We start from the raw sequence: 25,988 nt of genomic DNA, 5'->3' as shown, positions 1-25,988 counted from the left end.
TGGTTTTGTTTTGGGTCACCGAGTGCAGGTAGGGGGTCTCTGTGTGTGCGTGTGTGTGTGCGTGTGTGCGCGTGTGTGTGTGTGTGTGTGTGTGTGTGTGTGTGTGTGTGTGTGTGTGTGTGTGTGTGTGTCTGGGTGACATTCACATTCCCACTGTTCAGTCAGAGAAGAAAGTTTTACTACCTCCACTGTCCACAACACTTGTCTCTGCATTTGTTTATTGTAAGAAAGGGGATGAGGGTAGGATAAGGCCAAATCATTTCTACCACAAGAGAAAGGCTTACTTAATTTCCTAATTTATACAGTCTCAGAAATGCATGCTGGGAATCTCTACTCTTCGTGCTTGCCAATGTAATGGTGTGCAACTGCACATGTACTGTATATGACAGATATTATTATAACCACAACTAGTGTGTATACAAGTATTTTATGAAGTGTCAAGCATTAAAGGTGGGGTCAGGGGGTTTTAAATCAAAAGACGTTTGTAGTATTTGGTGAAGCTCTCTTCAAATGTCAATATAATATCCGAACTTTGAAAAACTCTAGTCTCTGTGAGACCGCAACCATATGTAAATAGGATAAACAAATGAATGATGTGGACCACCAACATGCAGCCAATCAAGACAAGTAGGCAACTTCACTCAGTACATTTACATGGACAACAATAACCTGATATTAATCTGATAAAGACAATACTCTGATTAAGAAACTACCATGTAAACAGCGATTACTGATTACCTTAATCCGACTAAAGTCATACGCGAAGTAAACACAAATCATATTAAGACATGTGGATTATTCCTATTTTAGTTGCATTATCGAAGTGCATTATACAGTGCGTTTACAACAATAATCCACTATTAACCCGATTAAGACAATACTCTGATTAAGAAACTACCATGTAAACAGCTTTCTTTAATTACCTTAATCCGATTAAGGTCATACTCGAAGTAAACACAAATCAAATTAAGACATGTGGAGTATTCCTGTTTTAGTCACGTTATCATCGTGTATTACAGACATGTACACACCTTAATCACATTATTAACGTTGTCTGGGAGTTTTCACCGCATTTTGTGACAGGACACACACACACGGCAGTGTGTTCAACCGTTTTACGGCAAACAAGAGAGCACGGCGGTGTCCCAAACCGCATACTTGCCTACTATAGGCTGTAGTCGGAGAAATACATGTATCTCGGCTACTACATAGTAAGTAAGTACGCAGTTTGGGACGCAGCCCACAGCTTCAAGCAGTTGTCTATTTGCACGAACAGCATGACAAATAATTAACCGCACTTAAAGCGTTCGTAAAAAATTTTTTAAAAACACCCAAAACTGTATACGATACCATAACAAAGACAAACTGTAGGTTGATACGTGAAATTCTGGAGGGATGTTGGACGGCGTGGCGTGAGGACGTAATGACGTGCTGTTAATCGATCTATGATCTATAACATGTAAAACGGGAACATGAAAGGAATATTCTAAAAGCGACTCCTGTAAACACCTTAATCACAATATTGTCTTATTCAGAATAAGGTCAGTAATTAGATTACTGCTGTCCATGTAAATATAATCATTGACATGTACACACCTTAATCACACTATAAACGTCATGTGGGAGTTTTCACCGCATTTTGTGACAGGACACCTACACACACGGCAGTGCTCAACCATTTGACGACAAACAAGAGAGCACGGCTGCATCTGAAATACATGTATTTTGGCTACTATATAGTAGGTAAGTATGAGGTTTGGGACGCAGTCCACAGCTTCAAGCAGTCATCTATTTGCACGTAAAGCACGTCAAATTCTGAAATTCTGGAGGGAACGTCGGACAGCGTGGTGTGGGGATGTAATGACGTGTCGTTAATCGATCTATGTTCTATAACATGTAAAACGGGAACATGAAAGGAGTATTCTAAAGGCGACTCATGTAAACACCTTAATCACAATACTATCTTATTCAGAATAAGGTCAATAATTAGATTACTGCTGTCCATGTAAATGTAGTCACTGTCAATTCAGTCCCATCTTGCACTAGTATTCAGGCATGTGTTGGTGGGTTTGGCTTTAGAGAGTCCACTAAAGGAAAGACTGTACTTGTTAAAATTTTAGCCCACTAGATAACTGCAACCACATAGAACAACTTTATATAGAGCTGTGCTCCAATACATTCCTGATTAATATTTTCGGTCTATTATGTACGTGTGTCTGTCTGTCTGTCTGTCTGTCTGTCTGTCTCTCTCTCTCTCTCTCTCTCTCTCTCTCTCTCTCTCTCTCTCTCTCTCTCTCTCTCTCTCTCTCTCTCTCTCTCTCTCTCTCTCTCTCTCTCTCTCTCTCTCTCTCTCTCTCTCTCTCTCTCTCTCTCTCTCTCTCTCTCTCTCTCTCTCTCTCTCTCTCTCTCTCTCTCTCTCTCTCTCTCTCTCTCTCTCTCTCTCTCTCTCTCTCTCTCTCTCTCTCTCTCTCTCTCTCTCTCTCTCTCTCTCTCTCTCTCTCTCTCTCTCTCTCTCTCTCTCTCTCTCTCTCTCTCTCTCTCTCTCTCTCTCTCTCCAGAACAAGCTATTAATGCAAATAATCCAGAGAGTTCTCGGCTGGATTGTGTGGCAGGGTGTCATGTGAGTGCCAAAGCAGCTGCCTCCTCAGCGCCACACATATACACACTCCTACATATAGTAGCCTTTCTAGGGCATCCAAGCAGCTGTGCTTTCAAAGTGCCCACTCCAACTCGCTTTGATTTTCACTCTTGGGTTCAAGGTTTTTATTGCAACTTCACTGAAGTTACTTTTTCTTTTTTTTATATAGCAGCTTGATTGAAGTCAATCTTTCTCCATTTTCATGGCTGGTTTAATGTGGACACTGCCAGTGTGGAGTTGACATGAGAGACTGCAATCCCCCTCAGCCAGAAGAATGGTTAAATCCTGATTTAAAGAGGCTGTAGTGCATGCAGCTGCTGTATAGGCTAGATCAGAACCAACAGCAGCAGTAGAGGAGACAGAGTGAGAGATTTATAGTCTGCCCTACACCCAATGCTGGATTAATAAGTAGCTTAATTAATTCCACACTTGTGTGTATGAGCGCATGTGGCAGTTTGTGAATGCCACGTGGCATGCGCCATGTGTGCTGAATTAGGGGGTCTGCAGGGCTCATGGAGACAGAAAGACCCCATCCCTAATCCACACAGAGCCACGCTAACAGTCGTGAGACCCCCAAACATGTTCTTCACATTACTGCCATGACTGTGTTGGGTGGGATATCTGCTATATGCTGCTCCACACACTCAGACAGTCACGCTTCATCATTTTGCAAAGACCTTTTTCAACTGGTCCTGAATGCTTTTCCCTTTCCCTGCAAGTCCGGTACCAAAGGTTACAGTTGTATGATTTTTTTAGTACCATCCTAAGATTAGGAAAACAGGAAGTAATGGTACTAGAGGAAAGGTCTACCAACAGTGGGCTTCGTTTAACAAGACGTACCCAAACAAATTTACTCATCAGTCATCTGCAGGGGCATTTATGAAAGTAATTCATGATACATTCGGGATACGTTTGTATCCTAGGAAAGCTCTTGAGTTTACATGTGTACATTTTACGTATAAGGGTGCAGACTTTCAAATCGTATAATTGGCAAGAATCTTTGCCATTTTAAATACAGATCACATCGTCAGGTTTAAATAGCTTTTTTATTTCAATTGCACACACAAATTAGCACCAGATGCACTTAGGAGGTGCTCTTGCTGTACAGTTGTTGTTCTGAGACTTCAGCTCTGTAATACATGATTCATTTTTAAAAACACAGAATAGTTTGTTTGGTGCTTTGTATGTGAGCAGCATACAGCAACAAGCCGTTTCATTCCTCAACCTGCACAAGGTTTACTTTCTCAAAAATTGTACCAGCAAAGCAATGATTTTTAAGACAAAACCAACAGAAACACGTTGATTTGCAATCATGAAGGCTGATGACTTCACCAAGGTATGAACTAGAACCCCAAGTTCTGTTGTTTCCTGTTTAGGCCACTTGTTATTCTTCCTGTATAAGGCCTGGCCTCAGTTCTAATATTCTAGCTCTCGACATTCTTCTGCATGTAATTTTTCATGACAAGACTGCATGTCTCTTTTCAATTCTTTTGCTTTTTCCATGGTCTCCCTGGGGTACATCCTCATTTACTCTCTGCATTTCTAACCCTCACTGTCTCACCAAACCAATTTATCTCCTGCATGCTTGAACGCTACTTCTGCTTAACCACAACACTTCAATTTTGCCCCCCGCTCTTTACTCCCAGTTTTGTTCATATTCTGGAAATAGGAGTGTGAGACTGTCTGAATAAATACATGTGTGAGACTCACTCTCTCTCTCTCTCTCTCTCTCTCTCACACACACACACACACACACTTTGCTTTTGGCAACACAACAGTCAAGCTCGTTTCCAACACCCATTAATAAGAGCGGGATGAGTGTGTGTCCTTGGAGACCACATCAGACCTGCTGCCTGTGATCAAAGGTTAGTCAGAGACCGATGTGTGTGTGTGTGCGCATGAGGTTGTGTGTGAAGCAAATTATTGGCAGAAACACACACTGCATCATTAAAGATTTCCGATATTAGAAATTGGATACTATCTTTATGAATGATGTTTAGTTTGATTTTCGTTGGGCTGGACACACATACTGTAACTTTCGGTTTCCATTAGAATACTAAGAGCAGATCTAGTCTCCTTTCATGTGTGCCTATCAGGAGATGTGAGGACATTAAAACATCATAATGATCACTAAAGAGGTGAACATGTAGTTTAGCCCTGCAGAAGCTGCCTAGCAGGAACCAATTAGAGACTGAGAGTTTGTTTACTACAGCGAACACACGTGACACATGCACACACACATAGCTAAAATGCACACTCATCAACAATGGATGAGAATGTGTGTGTTTGTGTGTGTGTGTGTGTGTGTGTGTGTGTAATCCAGAGTTCTTGGATGGGTTGTGTGGCAGGGTGTCATGTGAGTGCACCATGCTCTTTTTCAACTCTGTGCACTACAAAGCTAGCCTGTGCCTTGTTCTAATATCTCAGGCCTTTGATGAGAGCCACTGGAGCACAAATAAAGAGGCGGTAAGAGCCCTCGTGTTTATTCTGAGGGGCAGCGCTGGGCTCATCCTCCCTCCGGCTCTGTCCCAAACCCATACTGCCTTTGTGGCCAGCTAATGAAAGGCCACAGGTTGTGGCTCTGCATGGGAAACCAGAGCCTTCCTCCCTCTCTTCGTCCTCCACCTGCCATGCCCACCACAACAGCTCTGGTCCTGGTGTCCTGGTGTCCTCTTTCCCTGTAACTCCCATCTCTTTTCTTTTTTCTTCTTCTGTGTCAAGCTAGCAGAGCAGAAAATGAGTCCACAGCAGGTAATGGACGACACCCCGCTAGAGAAAGAACCAGAGCAGTGTCTTCATAGACAATGACACACATTCACTGACCTCTTAACTCTGTCCTGCAGGGAGTGTTAGGGTGTGTGTGTGTGTGTATGTGTGTGTGTGTGGGGGGGGTGTGTGTGTGTGTAGGGTTCACAGATGGAGACTCGGGTGACTTGACATACCAGCAGGCAGTGAACAGCAGGTGGAGCGGGTGACACCACCTGCACAACTAAACAGGCAATCACAGTCACCTATGCCTCTGAAGAGCTACCTGAACACTTTTAACTAGCACACTTTTGGTGTTATTGCTGCAAGTTGTTACTAACATAAGTTTTGTATGAATTACATCGTACTTGTATCTCACACTTTAACTCAATCCCACAAGCATCTTTGTAAGTAGAAGTTATTTATTTAGATGTTGTTTTATGTAAAGATATTGTGGCACATAAGTACTTGGTTTCCCAAACGAAAATGCTGACGCAAACCAGAGTCCTTCTAACCTTGTCCATTCAGCAGCCATCTTGGCAGCATTGCCACACAGTAATTTTCAGTAGTACAGTACAAGGCTCCTATCTAACTGAATGGAGAGAGACCCATATTCCTGAAATGGATCAACAAGATGACCTATTAAATATGGATTTGAAATAGTAAAATCTGATGGTGGTGTTAAAATAAATAAATAAATACATACATAAATAAAAATAATAATAATAATTATTATTATTATTATTATTATTATTATGCACTTGCTTCTGTGCATGAAAAGCAAGGCTTTTTCACCAATAAAGTGTTTTTTTTTTATAATTTAAGTAACATTACACACTGCCCCATTTATATTTTAAGCACTAATCTGTCTCTACTACTCACTGAAACAGAACATCCAACATAACATTTCATCAGAGAGACACTGACAAGGATATATGTCTTAAATGATTAAATTCGATATCTTTGATCTAGGAAATACCTAAATTATTTATTTATAAGTTTATTTATCTATTTGTTTGTTTATTTTATTATTCCAATTTGGATTTTAAAAGGCATAGAAGGACAATCAGGTGGAGGAAAATACATTCTAGTATGAGTGGAATTCAATTTTTTTTAATTGTTCAAAACTTGTTACATCTCTAAATAATTTGAATAATATATTTTTTTCAAATATTCTTCTACATATATGAACATTTCTAAAGACGTTTCATATTTTGTTCCTCGATTTCTGGCTGCTGGCAGCTAAACAATTCAGTAAATTGACAGATTTATAGATATGTTTGTGAAATTATACCATCATGCATTTGGATGGTAAAAAAGTGTTTTTGGGGTCTTACACAAAATAAATTTTTGTGTAGCAAGTAGTAAGGTGACAAAAATCAATCCAGAATTCTGAGGTTCAAGTAGTATATTATGCAGCACTTCTCTCTCTCTCTCTCTCTCTCTCTCTCTCTCTCTCTCTCTCTCTCTCATTTTATCTTTCCTCCTAGAGCCACTTATTACGCTAAGTATGCTAGAGTAAGCTAAAAGCAGTCCTTAAGTATGAGCAGTCAGATCAGTCAGTCAGAGGGAAGAATCTCCAGCACAGAGGAATGTATGGAAAGAGACATTCAGGAGATTACAGCCCTGCCAGGGGAATGCCTACAAATCACAGACATACACAACACACAGCAAGAGAAAAAGAGCGCTGCATGCCGTGTGTGTGTGTGTGTGTGTGTGTGGCTGAAATTAAAAAAGCTGTATGTGAGGCATCAATACACGTTGACCAAAATAAACACATTTGAATTGCAGACTGAGTGTCACAACGTGCTTCAGTGTCATGTAACTATCAGTATGGACTGATAGTTACATGACACTGAAGCACGTTGTGACACTCAGTACGTTTACATGGACAACAATAGTCCGATATTAACCCGATTAAGACAATAGTCTGATTAAGAAACTAGCATATAAACCGCAATTATTGATTACCTTAATCCGACTAAAGTCATACTCGAAGTAAACACATCAAATTAAGACGTGGAGTTTTCCTATTTTAGTCGCATTATCAAAGTGCATTACAGACATGTACACACCTTAATCACACTATTAACGTCGTGTGGGAGTTTTCACCGCATTTTGCGACAGGACACACACACACGGCAGTACGCAACCGTTTGACAGCATACAAGAGAACATGGCTACGTCCGAAACCACGTACTTACCAACTATATAGTAGGAGAAATACATGTATCTCGGCTACTACATAGTAGGTTAGTACGCGGTTTGGGACACAGCCCACGGCTTCAAGCAGTTGTCTATTTGCACGTATAGCATGACAAATAATTAACTGCACTTGAAGCTGCACTTGAAACACCCAAAACTGTATACGGTACCATAACGAAGATGAACTGTATGTTGATACGTGAAATTCTGGAGGGACGTTGGACGGCGTGACGTGAGGACGTAATGACGTGCTGTTAATCGATCTATGTTCTATAACATGTAAAACGGGAACATGAAAGGAATATTCTAAAAGCGACTCCTGTAAACACCTTAATCACAATATTGTCTTATTCAGAATAAGGTCAATAATTAGATTACTGCTGTCCATGTAAACGTAGTCACTGAAACACCCACCAAACACAAGCTAGATGTGGGTGTTTATTACCATAGATTAACACTACAATATGATACTAGTTTCAACAGACTGCTGAGAAGTCTGTATCACCTCCATATGCATTCTTTCTCTCCTCGTGTTTGCCAGCACCTCTGTATTCCCACTGTATAAGAGCTGCTGCTACAGATAAGCTTACACACCCTTCCTCGTCCCCTCTCCTCCTCCTCTTCCAATTGCTCTGTCTGTTCCGGTGAGCAGTGGACCACCACATAGTCCCCTGAGATTATACATTTGCTTTCTGAGCAGGGATTGTGACCGAGCCAAATAAGTGGAATTTTAGATTGGCCTGAACATCAGATCACAAGTGGTCAGCTGAGACATAGAGCCGTTCACACATGGCCTTTTCATGCGTCTTGAACGTGCCTTCTCTGACCACTTGTGTTGTGCCGTGTGAAATTTCTAGAAAGAGACTAGGAAGCTTTGCCAAATCTGCAACCAGCAACATATCACGCAGCCCTAATACTACTATCCTAATATCAAAACGCAAATAAATGTGTATACGAAGTATACGAAGCCATCTTGAGGTGTAGAAAAGATTTACATGTATGCTTCTATCAAAGGCAGACCGTATGGCATTTTGCGACACTTCTGTTCAGCTGAACACATTTCATGTGCTTTATTTATCAAATCACAGAAACGTAAAGGAGCTCCTTATCAAAGACAGGGAAGTTAAAAAAATTAAAAAATTTTGCATTCAAACTACAAGGTTGTGGGGGGATATGGACACCTCTGTGTTCATCTTTGTTAGCCTCAAGCTAGCCAGCTAACTATGATGAGTGATGTATATTTTCCTTCTCAAAACACTGAACTGTATGGTAAATGTTAGATTTAACAAACAAAATATGTATGTATGTTGATTAATCTAAAGCAAATACTTATATACACAGTATAACCCATTTAAAAGTAAGATGTTCTGCTTTGTTTATTACTGATGCTGTGTGCAGCCCCATTGATTTGACGTCATTTTATTAATTTGGAGAAACTCAGAATTGAGAAGACCATCCCGAGTTTCTGAGTCGGAATTCTGAGTTGAGAGGGCATTTTCTTTGGTTTTACCTGGTTGTTCCCACCACATTCAGACATTTCCTTCACAAGCATACATCTCTCTCTCTCTCTCTCTCTCTCTCACACACACACACACACACACACACAGAGTTGTAACGTTCTGATGAACAGTACACAAGGTTATCACAAAACCATTGCAGGGATTGTTAGCATTGTACTCTTTAACGTTCTTGAAGATGAAACTCATTTGATTTGTTTTTGTCTGAATGGCTCACATTATTGTGGAGACATGTCTCATTAAGTTGTGGACATAATATCGCCAGTTATCACCAGTTGTCAGAACTGGTCAAAACATAATGTACTGTCGCGTGTTTATACAAGTCATCTGCAGAATTATTCACCCTGCTTAAAGATGGTTAAAATAAAGGTTATTATATAAAATCTCTGTGTTTAATTAGCTTAGTCACACACTGAAAATGCAAGAGAAATTTTTGTGGCTTCTGCATCATCTCCATATAATACGTATACTCCCTCGCATGGAAATACAACATCCCTGACCACACAAAGAGCTTTTGGGGCTCCATTTCCATCAGTTCTGTTTATACCAATCTTCACGGAGACAAAGAGACTATTTTTAATAATTTGAGATTTTTATAATAAAAGTTGCAATTGTATTGCTATCAAATCTAATCAAATGTCTTGGCCAATACAGAATATAAAGATTAATATTAGGAACAGGTTGTATAGTGTTTATACTTCATCAAATCATGTCATTCATGCACATGTGTGCCATTTGTTCCTTTCACACATTGTTAAGCTTTCAGTTCAGCTTTCATATGGTTCTGTTTACTCAAAGAGGTCAATGTGCATGCAGAGCTGTAATTGCCACATCTTTCTGGTTAATGTGTAACTCAGCAACCAGAGAGTGTGTGAGCGTCATTAAGGTATACGGTTAGGAAATTCTACCAGCATCTTAGTCAAAAGTGGGGAAGGATTAAAAATGGCTTATTGTCCTACTATATGTGCTATGGGGAAGGTACATGAGGAAAAACTTGCCTCCAAAACAAAACAATATTATATACAAATTTCCAACTGCTTTAGGCCATGAACAATGAATACGTATACTTGTGATGGTTATTAGGCCAACTTAGAATTCTGAGGATTCTGACTGTTTTTGTATAAGTTGTACATATTTGTTTTCCTGGTTATAGTAAGTATGGCTGTTGCCATGGATATTAAGGTGGCTTTGTGGTGTTAGAGAGAATGAGCAAGGAAGAAAAAGAGACGTAAAAAAAAAATAGAGTGCATAGGCATTTCAGTCCCTCAGAAGAGCGTGCTTGAGCTTTGAGGGTCGTGTGCCGACACACCCCATCTGAAATCTGCTTTGATGTGACACCACTGCCAGCTGCTTTTGCTGCTTTAGCACAATCAGCCCCCAACATGCCATTCACCCTTCAGGGAAGGCAGCTGAACTGGATATGCCCCCAGTATTAGCTTGTTCCTCTTCAAAGAGGGACCTCACTACCCCATGTATATACACATACTTACTTACACACACACACACACACACACACACACACACACACCAGAATAATCCGTCAAGTGCTTTTAGGCCTAAATGTGGTACATACAGTTTCCTGTTTTCATCAAGAAGGACTGCAGGATCAAGGTTGAACCTTCACTATCTTTTATTTACGTATTTTGGTGTATGTGTGTGGATATGGTTCACCATCCGTTCTCTTAGCGTGAACTCCTTATCTCATAATGAGAAAGTAGAAGGAGTGATGGTTGGAAAGGAGGGGGCACAAGGACACCAGAGGACATTAAAGAAAAAAAACACAGATGCTCAAAGCCATCTTCCAGGTCTGGCTAAAGCAACTTCTTAAAAATGCCAATGCAATAAAAAAAAATCTAATAAATAAATAAATAAACAGGATGGAACTGAATAACTTTTCATAATGGTTACAGTTTAAAAGAAGAAACTGCAGAGAAACTGGGAAAACATTATGGCAGTCTCATGGAGCAGTTTGTTATGTATAGGATGTGAGCCAGACTTTAGGTACAACGATTGTGTTATCACTAATATGTGAGCTCTAGCATGACACCAAACCCCTGAAGAGCTTAGTATTGATCTCCTTAACCGTCATCTCAACCTGGCCTTGACTACTAATCAATGACACTACACTCAATTCTTATCTCACTGCTTGCCCCATGCAATGTCACACATGTACCTCTTTCTTTGTTTTTCTAATCGATCGAGTGTTTTGGAGAAAAGTACAGAAGTGTGTGGTCATTACACAGAAGTCATTTGTGCATGGCCTTACACAATACACAACTACAAACATTTGTTCAAACAGTTCATTTCTATAGCCCTGAGAAAGACATCTTGAAAATGAAGCAGGGTGACAGTAGTTGCCACTACCCCAACTATCAGTGTGTAAGCTGCCACTGTTGAGTTCTTGAGCAAGACCTTTAACCCTTAACTGCTCAGCTAAATTGTAAATTGCTTTGCATAACAGTATCTGCCAAATGAGTACATGTAAAATAACTTCTTGAAATGCCAACCTTTGTGAAAATTCACAATGCTTTTATTGTACTCTGAACCATGATACTAACATGATTTTATTGAGATAGCTGACAGTCAGTATGGCTAGTATGGATAGTACTTCCATAGACATACTATAATATTATATATTTATCCATGATACTGCCATGAGTTTGTAACTATTTATTTTTAACTTATATTTATATTCATTACATGACACTGCAAGAGTTTTTCTATGGTATCTTATGGTAACTATGATTGTTATACTCTTACCATGATAATACCATGATATTACTATGCTTTTAATGTAGTAATTATTTTAACTGTTATGTTAGTAATAGTAACTATATGATATGAAGAACCTAGATTCTTTTTCAAAATTTAAGAAGAAATAATGTCCCTGAGTGGAGGACGGTGGGTAGATGTTTCCAGAACACACTGGGTCAACAGCTGTGCCACTCCTCTTTCCCCTCCATTCCACAATTATTTCACTTCACTTCATTCATTCCTACTGCTGATACGCCCCTGGCATATGGCTGTGCTCCTGACAGTCCCAGGAGGAATGGTACTGCCCACTGCTGAAGACCTGAAGATACCTACTGAAAATCACCTACTCATCGGCCTCAACACGATAATGTCCACAGTCCCGGTTACTACATGCCACTGCATTATTTATTACATTATATTTAGTCTATCCACTCTATCTCGCTTAAATGGTTCTTGCTTCTCTTACTATTATAAACTCTTTCACGTTCTTTCTTCCTGTCTGCCTCTTGCTGGCTGCACTCCAATAAAGATTTTTTATTTCTGATGCGAATCTTTTAAAGTGAGAGAAAATTCTGACTACTGTATCTTGAACCTATATGGGCTTCCTGTTTGGTTCTTGGCATGCTGTGTGATAATAATAATAATAATAATAATAATAATAATAATAATAATAATAATAATAATACATTTTTGGGTTATTTGAGCAGAAACAAAAAACTTTGTCTCTCAGGTGTTCCTGTAACAAGTTTTAGATTTCAGTCACTATATGTTAAACTGGAACTGAAGCTGTGTTGTCTGCATATATGTTGTCCCTACCTTTCCCAAGGTCTTAGGAGTGTCACAGCCTCTCTTCTCCATGGAAGGGGGAATCTGGTAGACCTCTTGTTTCAGGTTCAAAGAGGGGGGCACCTGGTATACATCCTGTCCTCCACTTGTGGGTGGTACCTGGTAGATCTCTTGGCCTGGTGCACCCATGGAGGGTGGCACCTGGTAGATCTCCTGGCCAGCTGGATGATATTTACCAGCACCTTGTTTCTGTGTGAGGGGTGGAGCTTTGGGCTGTGTTTGCAGAGTCTGGGGCCCAGTGGGCACTTGGTACAGGCTGGGAGGGCTAGTACAGGCTGGATGCATGGCCGTGTACTGGGCGGAGGGTGAAAGCTTGGTGTAGGCACTAGGTGGAATGCTGAGGTGGCTCTGAGATGAGCAAATCGGGGAGATGGAAGATGGCTGCTGCTGCTTGTCATACATGCCTACCAGGATCTTGAGGCGGTTACCTGGTACAATGCCCTGGCGCCCATGCAGCGAGCAGAGCCACCAGCCATCCAGGCCTTGCGTGTCCCTCTCCAGTACTGTCATAATGTCACCCTTCCGGAAGGAGAGCTCATCTGGAGACTCTGCCACATTGTCATACAGAGCCTTGGCCAACACGTTCTGCTTGAGAGAGAGAGAGAGAGAGAGAGAGAGAGAGAGAGAGAGAGAGAGAGAGAGAGAGAGAGAAAATAAAGGGGCGATCAAAAACACTTCATTAAGGCGTGTTTTGATTTGCATACTAAAGGATACATAAAATGCTAGAAAAAATTTTAATTCAATCCATGTTGAATATATTTATTTAACCAATTGACTATAGTTATAAACTGTATCTGAAGCGGATTATAAAAACATAAAATAAAGTTAAAAAAATTACTCAATACTTATGTTTCTCAAAAAATTACTTGAACAATTCAGTTCTAGCTTTGTAAAAGGGTTCTACGTGGAACCTTTCCTGAACGGAAATCCCTTCGCTGCTATCTGTTCGGGTTATATATAATAACACCATGCCCCCCCAGCACCCTCCCACCCCCACATACACACACATAACACCTTTGGGTGGCAACTTAAAAAAAAAAAAAAAAAAGAAGAAGAATAAAGCAAAACTTGGCTTCATATGTATAAGTATACTGAAATCAAATCCCATTTGGGATGGTTTTCTATTTGTTCTGTACCTGGCTGGCTGAGCTAAACAAATGTTGCATTTCATGTCATCATAGTTAGCAGCAATGCTAGTGGAATAAACACAGTAACGGTGTAACACTAGCCACAGCAAAGTTGAACACAGTGGTACAATACAAACAATTCTCCAAGACGCCTAGGAATAGTATGTGATTCAAATGAATGGGCATAAAGAAAAGGGAATGTATCTGCATAAAAAACTGCCACTGATTCTTAATTAGCAACACAAGTATTTTTTGGATGGAGTTTTCTTTTCATACAATTAGAAAGACAGGTGTGTATGTGTGTATAAATGTGTGTACAAAGTGCCACACTGTGAGCTTCTCCGAGTCTCTGCCTTCCACAACAAGGACTCCATCTGTCCTTAAAGAGCCACCCATTATCACTGCCAGCCATTTAGTCTAAACAAATGTTTGCTTTCAGCCCCCCAGCAGCAATAGGGAATGGTATAGCCTGGCACGTGTAGCATGCCTCCAGTGCTCAATACACCCACTTAATGAAGCTCCAGCAAGCACCAATGGCCCTCTACTACTGTCCTCCAGCCAAATGAACATGTGATTGGTTAATTGTGAGGATGTCCTAATTTCAGGCTAATTAACTAAAGCTTCACAATTTGTTGGGCAAAGTTCAACTGGGTGGGCAGAGTCTCTTGTGGAGAGAGAGAAGAGACATACACTTTCAATAAGTCTCTGTCTCTGCAGTGATAGTCAGTTCATTCAGAAGTCAGGGTATGTAGTGTTCAACTGATTTGCAGCTTGTAGAACTCCAAATCAGCTTGTTACCCCACTGGCATGGGTAAGGACAAGAGGAGAAATATCTTTTACACTCATCAAGCCTTTCTCACATTTTTACTTCATTCATATAACTCATAGTCATTTTCCACGTAAACAATTGTGAGTGGCAGTACTGTATGTGGGGCACTATTCATGAATGTGATCTCAGTGCCCAGATTGAATGCAATTCTCCTTACTTTGTGTATATGTTCGTAGAGATCTGTGCTGAGAGTGGAAGGGCAGTGATGAATGCTGGGTCTGTGCGTTGTGCTGGAGAAGCGAGGAGAAGCGCATGTAGGTCGTATCTCCCTGATGAATGCACTGCTTGTGTTTTCAGACTCACTATGGCATCTCCCTTCGGCCTGAGTGCTATATAATAAACCAGAGTGGCTTACTGCCGGCTAGCAGCTTGCTGAGACGTCACCGTCCAGGCCTGGCGCACACACACGTACGCACACGCACACTAATGCCAAAATAATGAGAAGCTCTCAAGACTAGTTGAAAGAGCCCTTTGACTCGCCAGGCTTTCTCCATGGAGACAGTTTAAAGCACTCCGAAAGCTTTTGCACAGGAATTTCAGGTACATTTTCCGTGCCAATTTGGCCTCAGTTTGGGAATAGTGCGGAAATAAGAACATACTTCTGAGACATTGGTGGGACCCAACTGAGAAATACAACCAGGGCGCAGTGTGAAAATGATGCCCTATGACTATATGGTCTGTCTTTCTCTGTCACAGTATCTATTCTGTCTTTCTACATTCTCTATCTGCTCTCCAGCCAGGATTTGTGATCTATTGATAAAACCAGACATTTTCTGGCTGTAACTTCCTGCCAGGAAGAGGAATCCTCTGGAGGGTTCATGACATCACAAGGAGCTGAACTTTGTCTCCATTACTGAAGTTTGCCAAACTTCTATTTGGTCTACTACTCTCTCACACTCCTTCACAATTCCCTTACTGTTTCTCGCTCCCCCTCTCTGAACACAGTAAGTGTTTGAGAAATGATTCATATGCATTTCTGATCTGATCATGGACACAATGACCAAGTGTAATATCGCGTAAAGCAGACGGCATAAGCAATAACGCAAGTACAGACTGAATAATAAGCACACTATATTATTATGTACCTTAATCAAAATGTTGTGAAGCAGTGACTGTGTGGAATAGCACAGTTTCTGTTGGATTAAATGTGCTTGACCAAATGCTTCCCTATTTCTTGATAACCAAGTGTATTATGCACATGAGAGAAGAGAATGATAGAATAAAGTGGAGGAGAAGAAAGAGAAAGAGGCAAGAAAGTTCCTCATCCAAGAGACAAAATGCTCAGCCATTTGCATTTAATTGGATCACAAGAAGGATAGGGGCATAACGTTAACAATGGTGCAAGGTCTGAGCCATGAGAGAAAGTGAAACAGATAAGAAATGTACAGAAGTAAAAGTTCCACAGGATAGAGAGGGTGGGGGAGGGGGTTGGGGGGTGTAAAGTTTTGGAAGGAGGGAAGGAAACAGGCTGCATGGGTTCATTCAGTGGTAAGTGAACAGGAAATAATGTAGCAGCTGGTGGAGCGCGCTCAGTGAAGACAGGGCAATGGATGGGAAGCCGTGGGCAAAAGAGCAGGGGGAGTGTATGTGTTTGCATAGGTTGGTGGGGACCCAAATGGACATGAGGTCAGAAACATCTCATAGTTTTGAGTTTAGTGGTCATTTAGCTGGTCCCCACGAGTAGTTTTCTTTTGGTTACTGAGGTTAGGTTTAGGTTTAGGTGAAGCATAACATTAATTAGCTGCATTAATAATTATGTAAATGGTAGATCTTCTCAAGGATCTCTTGGTGTGCATGTGTGCATGCATGTGTGTGGGTGTGTGTGTGTACGCCAAGTGCATGGGAAGCACACATGAACCCTCTTCCCCGAATGTCCACTGACTTTTTCTCCTCTCACAAGCCCTGAACAAACACCACCACCACCACCACAAACCACAAATGTTTTATTAGCTTCAAAACAAATGGACACAACACAAAAACCTCATTGTCACCTTTTCTTATGGACATCTAAGACTGACCAAGCAATTGCAAACAGTTCAGAATAATCTGTAAGGGCAAATCAACGAAGGCACTTCACTGCACTCCTCTATTTTTCTCTTTTAAATTTTTATACATAAAACCATGGAATGACAACCAACTTTAGTAGTGAGGATATATGTTAACAGAGCTTTGGCTATCAGCTTTTTTCAATCTTATAAGCATGGCCAACCCTACAGTAACTGCTAATCACTCGGCTTAGCTTCTCTGCCTAGGATGTTCTGTCGTTTGTGGGTTTTGGAGTTTGACTAAGGAGGAGTTGGGTTAAAATGGCAACAAGCTGGTGTTTAGCCTGAGATGTTATCAGCCAGTAGAATCCGACTGGACTGATGGTTGCCTTGCTGGTCTAAGAAAATCATGAAATAGGACTGGCAGACTCACGTATACGTTCTTGTCTTTTTGTCTTGGCGAGTCGGGGTGTGTGTGTGGTGCATTAAGATCAAAAAGGGTGAGCCTGAACTGAAAAAGCCAGACCACGAAACAATTTCCAAACACAATCTGAGTGTGTGAGATTTTTAAACATGTAGGAGAAGGCCTCAACTAGCTTCATGCACCCTAATGCAAGCATTTAATAATTACAAAGAGAACATTTACTAGAAAACACCTCAGCTGACCTGAGCTACTTAAGACAGAAAACAATAGCGACCTGCTCTAGTTTCAGGATATATTTTAGCTGTGTTTGCTACAGGCAAGACTAAACTTGAAAGCAAACAACAAGCCACAAGAGAAACGAAAAAATTGGGCGGGAGGTAGAAATGGATTGTTAGCGTGTACATGTGTGTATGTCTGAAGTATAGAGAATTTCATAGAAAGGAAAGAGGAACACAAATCAGTGACTTAGGAACACAAACTTGTAGAAACGGATTTGAGGAATCTGGTGACTATGTGTGTATGTGTAAATGGGTTGTTTTTTTGTGTTTGTGTGTGTGTGTACAATTTCCTCTTCAAGTCTAGGCACATCTCTGTGCTGCCAGCATTCCACCGCTTCCATTACCCCACATTCTGCTCTGTCATACAGCTCTCTTACAACCTACAACACACCCACTCACACACAGATACACACCTGGTGCGTCACACACTGTCTACAAAGAGCACAGGGATAAGTCATTGCTCAGTAGACAAAACCAAAAGCAAACAAATAAAGACACAAAAACACAGCTTTAATAGTTTGTTCCCAACATTACCTTTTCCACACGTATAAAAATACATTCCCATACATTAAACACACTCGAAGAATAATAGTCTCACTAGTCAGGAGTGAATTATCATGGCCTTCCTGCTTTCCTTGAGGCAACAGAAAAACAAAGGGAGCTCTCCAGACCCTCCTTTCCTGCTAGGTGTGTGTGTGTGTGTGTGTGTGTGTGTGTGTGTGTGTGTGTCACTGGTAAGAAAACGTCTCACATTCTTGTAGCTGCAGGCTACAGTCAAGTTCTGGCTTGCTGCCCACATTTGCCTTACCTGACTAACTCAGTGAGCGTCTGTGGGTGAAAGACATCGCTGTAAGCCTTTAAAACACATTGCAGTTTAGATCAAAGGGACACCACTAGATTTGCCAGTACCCACATGAAATAACTTTTTTTCACTCTCCTTTTAAACTTCATAGACTGGCACAAAGTGACGGTCTTATAAATAATTTTTGAGACCATAGTTGCCAGACATTTAAAATTCTAGAAAAATCAAATAAAGTCATTGTTAAAGAAAAGAGCCACCCTGAAAGACGTTTATGAAATGTTTATATTGGAATTATGTGTGAGGTGTTTAGTGATTGTGGTGCTAATTTGTTGCTTGGTGCTGTACGTTTTGTTATTCCCATGAGAAGATAGCAATTGTCTGCAGTGCTGATGTCATTGAGTTTGCTGAATTGTTTCACACTGTGCAGCAATCATTAGGCATAGGAGAATGAGTTTCTTTTCTCACTCAACATTTTACAGCGATGTTCAATGTCATATTAATGGGAAATCCAACATAGTATTGGAGTAGTGGACCAAACTCTGGGGACGCAAGTTCCAGAATGCAAAGCAGTTATATGACGCAGTCGTACTGAATTACGCCGCAGATACGGATCGGCTAGTGAGCAAATGTATGAGATGATAAGCATGATGAAGTTTACGATGGTATTAGCATGAAAGTTGAAGCTATTGAACTGTATCTGTTTGAACAGGGTGTATAAATAAGGAGGTAAGAGAGCTGGACAGAGCAACGGCTAAACTGCACTGGCGCCACTATCAACGGGTAGTTGTGGGTTATTTAGGAACCTGTTAACTAAACAGTGAGAAAAAGCAAATGTGTCAATAAAATAAGTAAACTAAACTACTAAAGAGATAAACAGTTAATGTTGGATGCCACTGAAGATCAAATGTCAAGTTCACATGACTGGCTGTTAAACCGCCCCTAAATGTACTTGACTGCGTGTGCATCATGCCCTGAAATGGACTGGTACTTGTAGTGAATGAATATGCATGTCATTCAGGCTGGATTTCTGCTTTAGTGTAGGTTTAGGACACTGGAGGACCATACAGAAACAACAAGGACAAAACACATTGTTGTGTTAACACTGTTGTGTCTCCTCCTTAGCCGTGAGTCAGAGACATTCATCATGGCATAAACATGCCGAGAATTTTGCCGGTTCCTGATGATGAATCCAAACATGTCTGTCCTGAGATTACAGCAGTTCCACTCTAGTTCAGCAAGTCACTGTGACCTCAGTCCAGCATTTCAGTGGATCAGAAGGTACAAAACCGGGATAAACACTTCTGAATCAAATAACAAAAAGCAATTGTCTAAGCTTTTGTAATTTGTTCGTTCGGCTTTCATATTACACCACTAACAGTGTGTACTGTAGTTAAGATCCTTCCTAAGCTGAGCTGCTGTTGTCTACTTATGTTCTATTACAACTAGATTGCTTCATTACAGTGGATTAGCTTCAGGCTATCAGGTAAACAACAATATGAGGCATGTGTTTGTTTCTCTCTAAATATCAAGTCATGCTAACGTTAGAGAACAATCCCATACAAATGAGAAAGCCCTAGAGCTAATGCATATTCACACAAAAAGATAAGGCCCTAGGCGCATATCTTTTACATCTTTTAGGTTTGCGATAGGAGTGCTATATCTCTGAGAGAAAGGGACGGAAAACAGACAAACAGAGACTGGGACTGACATAAATGGATGTAAACTGAAAGACAGAGATAAAGAAAAGTCTCGTGTTTTATGACCTTAAACTTTAGTATTATAAATACACAACTTCAGTGTGCTAACTACGCAACCTCATAGGCCTATCATCTACACAACTGTGTTGTGTTATGTTTTTAGAAGTTATTCCTCGTAGTAAATCCCAACTCAAAAACAAATATTTTTTTAAGCAACACTAACTACTAACACATTTTGATTGTAAAACTTGCCCAGGTTAACAATGGTGTGGAAGATTGAGCAAGTGCCAGTATCTATCTTTATCTGAGACATTTTACACATGAAAATGAGTTATTGCACAAGCCTTAGTCAAAGATCAAAGCAAAATTATCTAGTTAAATTACAACTAGAACAATGGGAAATGGCCAACCTTTCTTTCTATGAGTCACCAAACACACTTCAATATGAGTCAAGGACATCTACTATGTATTTTAGACCTGCCCAATGTAGATCAACTGTTTTCAGCTAAGCATTGAAGAAGTTCTTCTGCTAGCACCAATTACTAATGACATACAATGATCAGGCCTGGACTGTCAGACCCCCGAGGAGTTGGTGGAGGTGGGGAATTCTACCCTCTTGAGCCCCAGAGGGTTGGGCATGAGTCAAGGCTGACTCACTGGGAGAAATCACGCCGCTGCGGGAGGTTAGAAGTGCCTCTCTCTCTCTCTTTTTTTTCTCCATTCCTAGAGTCTTACACTCATGCCCACCATGGTACATCACTCTTTATTTAGATGCTGATTCAGGATCAGCCTGGTGAGCCAAGTTCCATCAGCTGAGGGGGATTTTAACCAGTTAGGGTTGTGAGAGCCGTGCTAAACTCCTTCTTTATCATGACTTGACTTGCTGTTACTAATGGAAAGAACAAAAAGACTCAGTCATAATTTTAAACCGGAAACTGTTTCCTTGGATATAGCTAATTTTAGCACTCCACTGTGAAGAACATCTTTAAACACTCTTAAAATGTGGTCAACTTTGCTGCGAAAGTGCACGAGTAAAAAGCTTTCTGCCGAATGAGAAATATCCATATGCCATGCAGGGGGTCGGCCCAGGCACGTAGGGAGCAAAGTCCTCCTTCAATGGATCTAGGTCTGCTTTCCAAATACCAAAGCCTTGTGTCATTCCTGCCCTTACAAGCTGAGTGCGTGCCAGCACTTTCAAACAATAGCAAGGAACGGACACTGCTTGCCAAGGCTCAGGCCTGGTCTGTGCAATCCATTTCTTGATCTCTTTCTTTTTCTCCCTATGCGCTTGACATCCATAATACAACCTTAATCTTTCAACTTTCTCCTGAGTCAGCAGTCTGAGAACACCAGTGGCAGTGCCGTGCCTCTGTTGCTCCAGTTCTTTCCTATATGTAGAGCACATTCTGCTGAAAACGCGTTCTCGCAAGCACGTCATCTTATTCCTCCTGAAGAAAAGACTGCTACAAAAACAATAACACACAGCTTTCTGGGCTGTAAAAGGACTGAACAGAGGTACTTCTGCATGTTTATTCACTTCTGTGAGGTTATTCTTTAATAACAGGTGTTTTTTTTTAGTTTTATATACAAGTGATTTAAACCAGGATGTGTCAGGACATATATGGTCGTTCCCAAATCCTCAAACAGACGCAGAATACACACAAAACACACAATCAGACCCCTACTGAGTTGTGACAAAGGGAGGTAAAATGAAAGAATTTGGAGTTCCTTTTTCTGAGACGTTTCACTCTAACTCCCTGTCCTCACAGCTGGACTACTTCGTACAGCCAACTTAGACCAGTCACACAGCACTGAGTGTAGGACTTACACACATATAACAGACACACTCATCTCATTCACTCACCAGATAATTCATTTTTAGTCCCGCTGTGTGAGTCGCTGGGACGTCAGGCACCGTCTAACAGCCCTGAGATTGAGCCCACCAAAAAAAAAAAAAAACTAGCCACCTCCAGTCCAAACTTCCCTTTCGTTGTCTGTTGGGTAAAAAACAAAAAGTCAGGGCAGACTGTAGCACATCGTCCTATTCCGTGATCTCAGAGGCCAAGAATGAGACTGTCCCATATAGTTCTCTGTTTCTCCCTCTTTCTGTCTGTTCTTTGCTCTCTTTTTCCCTCCTTCCCTCACTCCCTCCCTTGCTCTCAGGCTTGAGGAGGGAGGGCAGAATGTAACCTGACACCATCCCAGTTCTGCCTCAATCCTGACATTTCCTTTCCAGGATCCTATTGGCTGAGCAAGCTTTTTTATGTTAATTTGTCACACCCTCCCAGCCTGTAAGGAATGTTTAAGGAACCTCCATGAAGACCTGTGAGGGGAAACAGACATTAGTTTTTCTTCCCCCTCATACACCTCCCCCTACTACTTTGTCTGTATCTTTTCCTTTAGCCACACAAAAGTCCTGTCCAGACTCTCTGTCCATTCCTTTTTCCCACTTTCATAAAACTATCCACAAAAAACTAACAAAGATATCACAGTGAATATACTAAATAGATTTATATGAACTAGAATTCTAATATAAAGTCATTTGTCAGCCATAAATATCTCAAGGAAGGTAAATAGCTGTAACACAAGATCATATCTAGTTCCATACTAGGTACAGTACAGTGAAGTGCACAAGTTTGCAAACCCTTAGGACAAAAGACATTACATTTATAACAACAAGACATTCGTGTACGGTTTAACAGAATGTCCTGCATTACAATGACAGTAAATGGTCCTTTTAATATATGATAAGATATTAATAGTAAAAGATATCGCATCTTAGAACTCGGGGAAAAGGTCCTGGTAAAACCATGTGTCAGTTTTAACGTCTTGGAATTCTAGTTTTAAGTTGTAATCATTAGGTACGTTTTTCCTTTTTTCACTATGAAACTATGAGAGATACAAACTTTTGCACTATTTGCTTTGAGAGGGGTGTGGGGAGTAACAAAATATTTGTTTGCGGACAGTACACCTATGTTAGGACAGTCTTTTAGGAACCACAGTACTTTTTCTACATAATATCCCATATTTCAGTAGATCAGTTGGACATCTGATCAAATTTAGTAATTAGTTGCAAATGATTGCTGCTTCCGTGTTCTTGCTATTGCGAAACTCAATGTTTGTAGTTTGGCAAATTCACACAAGCATACAAACAGCCTCAGTGTTATGTGGAATTCACTTTTAGGTGTTATGGGGATGTTCTGTGTTCAGCTCTTTAAGTTGTCTTCTGAAGGCAGTAATTTGTGCATGACATCATTGTCCAGCTCTCATACAAGGGAGGGTCCAGGTCAAGAGGTCAATCTGGCTCCACCTCTCTCACAATCAATATCAGCTACAGGAAAAGCACATTGATTACCAGCAGAGACAGGTTGTGCCTCCATCCTCAGCTAGATGGATAGATGGAGAGATGGATAGATAGATAGAGAGATAGGGGGGTTCCTGCCTTAGCCTTGTGTGCATGGAGTTTGCATGTTCTGTCTGTGTTTTGGGTGTTTCTTCCGGGTACTCCAGTTTCCTCCCCCAGTCCAAAGAAATGCGTTGTAAGTTGCTTGGCATTTCCAAATTGTCCGTAGTGTGTGGATGTGTGTGATTGTGCCCTGTGATGTGTTGGCACCCTGTCCAGGGTGTCCAACGCCTTACGAACCCGGGGTTCCCTGGGATAGGCTTCAGGCTCCACCAGGTAGGATAAACAGTACAGAAGATGGATGGATGGATGGATGGATGGATGGATGTAGATAGATAGATAGATAGATGTAGACAGATGGATAGGTGGATGAATGGATGGACGTAGATAGATAGTTAGATAGATAGATAGATAGATGGATGTAGACAGATGGATAGATGGATGTGACAGGTTAGAACCAGCCCTGCCATCAGAGAAAGTGAGACCACTGAGGAAATGGAGGCACAGAGCTATACCAGCTATAAGTTGATCTGAAACCAGAAATGGCATCTTTAAATTGCTATGTGATGGTGGTCATAGATCAAGAAGAGAGGAAACTGTTAAAGAGAAGTGAATCGAGCAGAATTAAAATGCCTTGAAATAAACAACATGATTGATCGAAAATAAGAAGGCCCCCTTCTTCATTTAACATGCTCTTTAATCCAGAGCCCTTGTCTTTACATAGCGGCTGCCATTCCATGGCCACTCAGCCACACTTCGTCTCTTTCTGTGGCACAGTTAGTAAGACAGACTACTGCATACGTACACTCTCCTGGGATGTTAGTGATAGTCCCTTGCTCTCTCTAAATCTCACAGAGAGCTCAGATGTGACCAGAGCTGTCTGTCACTTAAGAGAATATGTGTGTGTGTGTGTGTGTGTGTGTGTGTGTGTGTGTGTGTGTGTGTGTGTGTGTGTGCGTGTGTGTGTGCGTGTGTGTGTGTGTCTCGCAACAGAGATTACACTATCACGTCAGGCACTGTTTCAATTAGCACCCCGTTTCCCAGCCTTCCTTCATCAGCTAATGAGACCCACACCATTGAGCCCTGCCCACCACACCTCTTAACTAGTCAGCCACTGACAGATCCAGATTATCCTCTGAAATACCAAGCTTAATATTTCTCATGCCCGTTCAGACACGTGTGCAGTATTCCATATATATGTACATGACTCTGCTGCACTAAATTAGGAGTCTTCTTCTTCGTCTGTGGTTCTGCGAGTTTTTGTCTCTGTGTGTGCGTGTGTAGGACAGTGGGCTCATTGTGTCCGCATGGCCCAGTGTCAGTTAGGTCGGGCCGCCAGAGCATTCCTCACACCTACACACTACTCCGCTCCATAGACACACAGACTCACTCTCAACGCCCCCTTAATCCTGGACCCTTCCAGCCCCTATCCAGCCTGGCACAGCTTGTTCCCAGAACACACGCCTGCGAACAACAACCAGAGCTGACCCAGCCTCTTCAGAACCGTTCACGGCAGTAATTTGGGTCATGCTGGGAGAATATGGAAATCCCATCTGCCTGCGAATCCAGGTTACACTGCTATTTTCTCTCGCTTACCCTCAATCCACCTCCTTCTGGATGTTTCCGCACCGGGACACTGAATTCCAGCACAGTCTGCAACACACATCTCAGGGAGGTCAGTAGGGATGGTGGAGGTTGACGTGTACAGACTATATGTTTGTTCAGAAGAAAGGGTCAGTATGCAATTGAAAATGATGTCCGGGTAAATTAACACTATCTACCTCATAACCGCTGATAGAGTGAGGGCTGTAATGTGTGACTTGGCAGGTTAGTACAAGTTGCTACGCTTTGCAGTTCACAATAGTTATAAGGTTATATTCAAATGCTACTCTTCTAGTGAATGTAGGCTATTGTTGATAAAACAGTTGACTATCTTGTTAGCAAATTTGTGCTGACAGACTCACATACTAGCTCCACGTATTATTTGTAATATCATCTGACCTCTGTAAGTCTGCTGCAGTAATCTCTTTCTTTGATGCTGTATCATAATTGATGTTGATAATTTGAAATGATTGTCAGAAGCAGAGAGCACAACAGCGGCAGGCTCCTACAGAAGAGAATCCTTCTGCTCTGTTTGGATTTGACTTCAGCGACAAAGCGAAACAATGCACATCCTTGTTTTCTGACATCCGCCCCCTGGCCAACAGCAATATTCATGCAGCTTTGAAGGACACAACAAGAAAGGGACTCTTTCTTCGGTTAGACTGTCGGTCTCATTCCGAAGTCTGTATCTTGAGCTGTTTCATCTGCTTATGACAAAGGAAGCGAATCCTCTGCAGCACTCCACAAGTACACAAATGAATGCACACTCACAAATCAATGTAGCATTTTACATTTGCATGCAAAAACACAAATGGACACACGCACACACATCCAGCACACATTCCAGCAACAGTTGTGGGACAGCCATTTGTCCTGAAGCGTCTTGCATCAAAGACATTGACAGGCCGACTTTTCCACACTGGCACATCGCCCAAACTCCTTCTGGGGAATCTTCCCTCCAGAAGATATATATCTGTGCTTACAGGAAAAAACAAGCTAGACTGGCACTAAAAAATTACAGATCCAATTGACACCACCTCTGACACAAATTACATATTTCCACAGAATTTCTGTCCTCTTATCTGCAGAGCATACTAATACCATTTTTAAGATGATTAAAAATGGCAAAAGTGGAT

At 41.2% G+C, this 25,988-nt stretch overlaps 1 protein-coding gene across 6 annotated transcripts in view; it reads right to left on the bottom strand.

Annotated features, from left to right (window-relative positions):
- Positions 1-25,988, bottom strand: part of bcar1 (BCAR1 scaffold protein, Cas family member) — an 83,578-nt gene that overhangs the window by 12,704 nt on the left and 44,886 nt on the right. For 2 of the 6 annotated variants that reach the window (XM_047155096.2, XM_017466322.3), the window contains one exon: positions 12,676-13,290. In XM_047155096.2, the coding sequence (XP_047011052.2) occupies positions 12,676-13,290 (615 nt within the window). Of the gene's footprint in view, positions 1-12,675; positions 13,294-21,711; positions 22,343-24,846; positions 24,904-25,988 lie in introns of those variants that run through there. The other 4 variants (XM_047155095.2, XM_017466318.3, XM_017466321.3 and 1 more) reach the window with 4 other exon arrangements.

The sequence above is a fragment of the Ictalurus punctatus genome, chromosome 4 (genome assembly GCF_001660625.3).
Source record: "Ictalurus punctatus breed USDA103 chromosome 4, Coco_2.0, whole genome shotgun sequence".
Lineage (NCBI taxonomy): Eukaryota > Metazoa > Chordata > Actinopteri > Siluriformes > Ictaluridae > Ictalurus > Ictalurus punctatus.
Note: the sequence above shows the minus strand (reverse complement) of the source record. Positions and strands in the feature narration are given on the sequence as shown.